We start from the raw sequence: 7,500 nt of genomic DNA, 5'->3' as shown, positions 1-7,500 counted from the left end.
AAGACACAGCGATGCAGAAAGGTAGCCTACCTTGTAAGATAACTCCTCCGTTCTTTCTTAAGAAGGGACTCCCTGGCCATAGTGGAGGACTGAAGAGAGAGAGAGGAGAGAGGGAGAGGGAGAGAAGGGAGAGAGAGAGTGACAAAGAACGAGTGAGAGAGAGAGATTATAAAATCTATGTACACAAACAACAAGTGTGCAGTTAAAATTGGCAAAAAAACACACATTTCTTTCCACAGGGCCGTGGGGTGAGACAGGGACGCAGCTTAAGCCCCACCCTCTTCAATGTATATATATCTATATATATAAATAAACAACTTGACGAGGGCACTAGAACAGTCTGCAGCACCCGGCCTCACCCTACTAGAATCTGAAGTCAAATGTCTACTGATGATCTGGTGCTTCTGTCCCCAACCAAGGAGGGCCTACAGCAGCACCTAGATTTTCTGCACAGATTCTGTCAGACCTGGGCCCTGACAGTAAATCTGAGTAAGACAAAAATAATGGTGTTCCAAAATAGGTCCAGGTGCCAGGACCACAAATACAAATTCCATCTAGACACTGGTTCCCCTAGAGCACACAAAAAGCTATACATACCTTGGCCTAAAATTCAGCACCACAGATAACTTCAGCAAAGGTGTGAATGAGCTGAGAGACAAGGCAAGAAGGGCCTTCTATACCATCAAAAGGAACATCAAATTTGACATATCAGTTAAAGATACTTGAATCAGTTATAGAGCCCATTGCCCTTTATGGTTGTGAGGTCTGGGGTCTGCTCACCAACCAAGAATTCACAAAATGGGACAAACACCAAATTGAGACTCAGCATGCAGAATTCTGCAAAAAATATCCTCTGGGTATAACATAAAACACCAAATAATGCATGCAGAATAGAATTAGACTAATTATCAAAATTCAGAAAAGATCCGTTAAATTCTACAACCAAGCGATTCCCAAACCTTCCATAACAAAGTCATCGCCTACAGAGAGATGCCTGGAGAAGAGTCCCCTAAGCAAGCTGGTCCTGGGGATCATTTCATAAACACAAACAGACCCCACAGAGCCCCAGGACAGAAACACAATTAGACCCAACCAAATCATGAGAAAACAAAAAGATAATTACTTGACATATTGGGAAAAAAAAACATCAAAAAACAGAGCAAACTAGAACGCTATTTGGCCCTAAACAGAGAGTACACAGTGGCTGAATACCTGACCACTGTGGCTGACCCAAACTTAAGGAAAGCTTTGACTATGTACAGACTCAGTGAGCATAGCCTTGCTATTGAGAAAGGCCGCCGTAGGCAGAAATGGCTCTCAAGAGAAGACAGGCTATATGCACACTGCCCACAAAATGAGGTGGGAACTGAGCTGCACTTCCTATCCTCCTGCCAAGTGCATGACCATATTAGAGACACATATTTCCCTCAGATTACACAGATACACAAAGAATTCGAAAACATGCCCAATTTTGATAAACACTCATATCGATTGGGTGAAATACCACAATGTCCCATCACAGCAGCAAGATTTGTGACCTGTTGCAACAAGAAAAGGGCAACCTGTGAAGAACAAACACCATTGTAAATACAACCTATATTTATGTTTATTTATTTTCCATTTTGTACTTTAACTACTTGCACATAATATGACATTTGTCATGTCCTTATTCTTTTGGAACTGTTGTGAGTGTAATGTTGACTGCACATTTTTATTCTTCATTTCACTTTTTTGTTTATTATCTAGTTCACTTGCTTTGGTAATGTCAACATATGTTTCCCATGCCAATAAAGTCATTACATTGAAATGGAATTGAGAGAGAGAGACAGAAAGAGTGAGTGAGTGAGTGAGTGAGTGAGTGAGTGAGTGAGTGAGTGAGTGAGTGAGTGAGTGAGTGAGTCAGACAGACAGACAGACAGACAGACAGACAGACAGACAGACAGACAGACAGACAGAGTGAGAGAGAAAGATGGTCAATCATTTGATCATGTAAGTTTCTGCTCCAGGCCGCGCCAGACTGACAGAAAAGGTGCGTCCCATGTGGCGCCCTATAACCAGGGCCCTGGTCAAAAGTAGTGCCCTAGAGAGGGGATAGGGCTCCATTTTAGATGCAGACAAACTGAAAGGAAAGCAGGAATTTGAGCTCATAAGCCTGTGATCCTGATGACAGTGATTCTATCCCAGCATTGCCATTATTCTATCCCCTGTGATTACCACAGAGAATTACTGCTCCACTGATGTGGTCCACAGGGGTGATTCCTCATGACTTCCCCCCAACACACACACACGGTCGCACAAAGCACACTCACGACAAACAGCCGCACATAACACTTACAAAGACGCACACAGGCGCGGATACACGTTCGCACACACACGCTCGCACACTCTCCTGCCGATCATTACTCTGCCAATGGAGTATTTAGTAGCTAATGGTCATGTTCATCTTCACACACACACACACACACACACACACACACACACACACACACACACACACACACACACACACACACACACACACACACACACACACACACACACACACACACACACACACACACACACACACACACACACACACACACACACACAGAAGGTGAGGTAAGTCTCTCAAGTCTGTAGCGGAGCTGTAAGGTTTGCAGACAGTGTTCAGTGGTCTTCGGATCCAGATTAGTGAGCATAGTCCGGTGAGCTCTCACAGACTTGACTTTGTGAATCACGGAAGGTTTCAGCTGGGACTGTCCAAGACTCACTGGTGCTGTGGGCAGCTACTTTACAGGCTTAGTACAGACTGACTGAACAAACCCTTTTAGGACCATTAGGAGACACAGTGAGACTGAACAAACTCCTCCAGGACGACAGAGAGACAAAGTAGATTAGAGACGGAACAAACTCAACTCCTTCAGGAGCAAAGAGACACTATTTTCTATTAGCCCCAGAGAGACACTATACTCCACTTTACTGAGCTGTTCTCATTACACCACTCACTGAGAGAGTAAAGTCACGGTGTAATATTAGCTATTCTATTGTTCCTGAGCCCATCTGAAAGACAGGAAGAAAGAGCGGATTTGGAGGTCTAGAACCTCTCCTCCTGTTCTCTCTCTCTCTCTTCTCTGATGTTTTAACCAGAGATGGACAAAAGCAGGTAACAAAAACAACACAAACAGAAAAATACAGCCCTGAGCCACCTGCTGTTGCCATGGAGAGTTAAGCGTTGCCACGGCGATAACATATTTTTTTGCGCTAACTGCCTGTCTCTTTTGTTCTTTCTCGCCAATTCTCTCTCTCTCTCTGTCTCCCCCTCTATTTCTTCTCTCTCTCTGTCTCCCCCTCTATTTCCTCTATATCTGTCTCCCCCTCTATTTCCTCTCTCTCTCTCTCTCTCTGTTTCCCCCTCTATTTCCTCTCTCTCTCTGTCTCCCCCTCTATTTCTTCTCTCTGTCTCCCCATCTATTTCCTCTGTCTCCCCCTCTATTTCCTCTCTCTCTATCTGTCTCCCCCTCTATTTCCTCTCTCTCTCTGTCTCCCCATCTATTTCCTCTCTCCCTCTGTCTCCCACCCTATTTCCTCTCTCTCTATCTGTCTCCACCTCTATGTCCCCCCCTCTGTATCTCTCCCTCTCTTGCTCTCTCTCTCTCTGTCTGTCTCCACCTCTATTTCCTCTCTCTATCTGTCTCCCCCTCGATTTCCTCTCTCTCTATCTGTCTCCTCCTCCATTTCCTCTCTCTCTATCTGTCTCCTCTATTTCCTCTCTCTCTATCTGTCTCCCCCTCTATTTCCCCTCTCTCTATCTGTCTCCTAATCTATTTCCTCTCTCTCTCGCTCTCTCTCTCTCTCTCTCTCTCTCTCTCTCTCTCTCTCTCTCTCTCTCTCTCTCTCTCTCTCTCTCTCTCTCTCTCTATTTCCTCTATTTCCTCTCTCTCTCTATCTGTCTCCCCCTCTATTTCCTCTCTCTCTCTGTCTCCCCATCTATTTCCTCTATCTGTCTCCCTCTCTATTTCCTCTCTCTCTGTCTCCACCTCTATTTCCTCTCTCTATCTGTCTCCCCCTCGATTTCCTCTCTCTCTATCTGTCTCCTCCTCCATTTCCTCTCTCTCTATCTGTCTCCTCTATTTCCTCTCTCTCTATCTGTCTCCCCCTCTATTTCCCCTCTCGGTCTCCTCCTCTATTTCCCCTCTCTCTCTCCTCCTCTATCTGTCTCCCCTTCTATTTCCTCTTCTCTCTCTCTCTCTCTCTCTCTCTCTCTCTCTCTCTCTCTCTCTCTCTCTCTCTCTCTCTCTCTCTCTCTCCCTCTATTTCCTCTCTCTCTATCTGTCTCCCCCTCTATTTCCTCTCTCTCTATCTGTCTCGCCATCTATTTCCTCTCTCTCCATAGGTCTCCCCCTCTATTTCCTCCCTCTCTCTATCTGTCTCCCCATCAATTTCCTCTCTCTATCTGTCTCCCCCTCTATTTCCCCTCTCTCTATCTGTCTCCTAATCTATTTCCTCTCTCTCTCTCTCTCTCTCTCTCTCTCTCTCTCTCTCTCTCTCTCTCTCTCTCTCTCTCTCTCTCTCTCTCTCTCTCTCTCTCTCTCTCTCTCTCTATTTCCTCTCTCTCTCTATCTGTCTCCCCCTCTATTTCCTCTCTCTCTCTGTCTCCCCATCTATTTCCTCTATCTGTCTCCCTCTCTATTTCCTCTCTCTCTATCTGCCTCCCCCTCTATTTTCTCTCTCTCTCTCTGTCTCCCCCTCTATTTCTCTCTCTCTCTCTCTCTCTCTCTCTCTCTCTCTCTCTCTCTCTCTCTCTCTCTCTCTCTCTCTCTATTTTCTCTCTCTCTCTCTCTCTCTCTCTCTCTCTCTCTCTCTCTCTCTCTCTCTCTCTCTCTCTCTCTCTCTCTCTCTCTCTCTCTCTCTATCTGTCTCCCCCTCTATTTCCTCTCTCTCTGTCTCCCCATCTATTTCCTCTATCTGTCTCCCCCTCTATTTCCTCTCTCTCTATCTGTCTCCCCATCTATTTCCTCTCTCTCTCTATCTGTCTCCCCCTCTATTTCCTCTCTCTCTCTCTCTCTCTCTCTCTCTCTCTCTCTCTCTCTCTCTCTCTCTCTCTCTCTCTCTCTCTCTCTCTCTCTCTCTCTCTTTCCTCTCTCTCTCTATCTGTCTCCCCCTCTATTTCCTCTCTCTCTCTGTCTCCCCATCTATTTCCTCTATCTGTCTCCCTCTCTATTTCCTCTCTCTCTATCTGCCTCCCCCTCTATTTTCTCTCTCTCTCTCTGTCTCCCCCTCTATTTCTCTCTCTCTCTCTCTCTCTCTCTCTCTCTCTCTCTCTCTCTCTCTCTCTCTCTCTCTCTCTATTTCCTCTCTCTCTCTCTCTCTCTCTCTCTCTCTCTCTCTCTCTCTCTCTCTCTCTCTCTCTCTCTCTCTCTCTCTCTCTCTCTCTCTCTATCTGTCTCCCCCTCTATTTCCTCTCTCTCTGTCTCCCCATCTATTTCCTCTATCTGTCTCCCCCTCTATTTCCTCTCTCTCTATCTGCCTCCCCTCTATTTCCTCTCTCTCTCTATCTGTCTCCCCCTCTATTTCCTCTCTCTCTCTCTCTCTCTCTCTCTCTCTCTCTCTCTCTCTCTCTCTCTCTCTCTCTCTCTCTCTCTCTCTCTCTCTCTCTCTCTCTCTCTCTCTCTCTCTCTCTGTCTCCCCCTCTATTTCCTCTCTCTCTCTGTCTCCCCATCTATTTCCTCTCTCTCTCTGTCTCCCCATCTATTTCCTCTCTCTCTATAGGTCTCCCCCTCTATTTCCTCCCTCTCTCTATCTGTCTCCCCTTCGATTTCCTCTCTCTCTATCTGTCTCCCCATCTAATTCCTCTCTCTCTCTATCTGTCTCCCCCTCTATTTCCTCTCTCTCTATCTGCCTCCCCCTCTATTTCCTCTCTCTCTCTCTCTGCCTCCCCCTCTATTTCCTCTCTCTCTCTCTATCTGTCTCCCCCTCTATTTCCTCTCTCTCTCTCCATCTGTCTCCCCCTCTATTTCCTCTCTCTATCTGTCTCCCCTCTATTTTCCTCTCTCTCTGTCTCCCCCTCTATTTCCTCTCTCTCTATCTGTCTCCCCCTCTATTTTCTTCTCTCTCTCCTCTCCCTCTCTTCTCCACGCTCCCTCTTTCTTCCTCTTCTCCTCTCTCCCTCTCTTCTCCTCTCTCCCTCTTTCTCCCTCTCTTCTCCTCTCTCCCTCTTTCTCCCTCTCTTCTCCTCTCTCCCTCTTTCTCCCTCTCTTCTCCTCTATCCCCCTCTCTTTCTAATTATTTTCTTCTTCCGCCAGGCAACAAATAGATTTGTGGTGTGGCTGCACCTGTCTCAGCGCATGTGTTGCCATGGAGGCGTTCCCGTCGCCTAGGCAACCATGCATTAATCGTCTCGCGAGGGGCTAACTCGTGGCAGACGGTCGTTCAGCCCTCCTCCTGCTCTCTCCCTCTCTAGTCCCTCGAGACTCCCTCTCCTCCCCGCTCGCTTCCCTCCTCCCCCATCCAGATGCCGATAGGGTGTGAAGGAATGCGCCAGGGAGCTGACCTGATACCCAGCATGCTCTACTCTGTCGCTCTTCCTCCTCCTTCCCATCCTCCCTCTCATGGAACCCCTAAATGTTCTGCATGCCATGCACAATCATTCAGGAGCAGAGTAAGTCATTGGTGGAAGGTGGAACTGAGAAATGTGAGCTCTCTGAGGCACAACAATGGAGGTAGACAAAGAAAACACATGTGAATCTGTCTCCCTCCCTCCCTCCCTCCCTCCCTCCCTCCCATTGTATACACCACTGAGATAATCCTGGCCCCACAAAGCCATCTGCACGCTCTCTGTACCATAATCACTGACCTGGCTTTGATACCATCACAATGCCCCTCACTGAAGGACACAGGCAAACATGCCTCCTCTCCAATAGCCCTGTCCGTTTCCACACATGGGTTCTTCTGTGTGCGTGTGCGCGCGCATGTGGGCTACTGAGTCAAAGTGCCGCTAGGGACCCCGGGCGTGAAGTCTCTGTCAATAGAAAACGTATTCGCCTTATTCCTCTTACTAATGCTGTATAATGTCATGGAGAAACTGACATCTTTTCCCTTTTCCACCAGCATCCGGAAACTGGCCTCCAATTTGTTCCACCTCCCCATCCCTCATTGTTAAAAATGACACTTTTACGTTTTACACTGAGCCAATTATTCGGTCTTACACAGTCCAGTGGTTCTGCGAGCCAACCTGCCCACTGACTGGCTGACCGATGGAGGGCCAGAGAGAAGAAAGAGAGAAAAAACTGAAAAAGCTTTATAGTGGTTTTCTCTGACATAGCTACCCACTGGGGTGACCAGAGAGGAGAGAAAACGAGAGGAATGAGATGTGGGAGAATGGAGAGAAGAGAGGAGGAAAGGAAGGTAAGGGGGAGGGACAGAGTTGTAAAAGGGGGGGACAAAGAATTATAGAAGCAGATAAGAAGAGGGGATGTGAGGAGGTAGGAAGGGAAGGAACGGGGGAAACTGGGGGGTGTC

General features: G+C 47.2%; 1 protein-coding gene and 1 long non-coding RNA gene across 2 annotated transcripts in view; both read right to left on the bottom strand.

Moving 5' to 3' along the window:
• Positions 1-7,500, bottom strand: part of ches1 (checkpoint suppressor 1) — a 54,944-nt gene that overhangs the window by 11,666 nt on the left and 35,778 nt on the right. Inside the window, exon 4 of the mRNA XM_052470829.1 lies at positions 31-89. Coding sequence (XP_052326789.1) covers positions 31-89 — 59 coding nt within the window. The remainder of the gene's footprint in view (positions 1-30; positions 90-7,500) is intronic.
• Positions 2,495-4,211, bottom strand: LOC127909426 (uncharacterized). Its single transcript, XR_008071073.1, has 2 exons — positions 4,020-4,211; positions 2,495-3,651 (listed from the first exon to the last, which is right to left on the bottom strand). It is a non-coding gene; the product is annotated as an uncharacterized LOC127909426 (long non-coding RNA).

Source organism: Oncorhynchus keta, chromosome 19 (assembly GCF_023373465.1).
Source record: "Oncorhynchus keta strain PuntledgeMale-10-30-2019 chromosome 19, Oket_V2, whole genome shotgun sequence".
Classification (NCBI taxonomy): domain Eukaryota; kingdom Metazoa; phylum Chordata; class Actinopteri; order Salmoniformes; family Salmonidae; genus Oncorhynchus; species Oncorhynchus keta.
The sequence above is the reverse complement of the archived record's forward strand: the minus strand, read 5'-3'. Positions and strand labels throughout refer to the sequence as shown.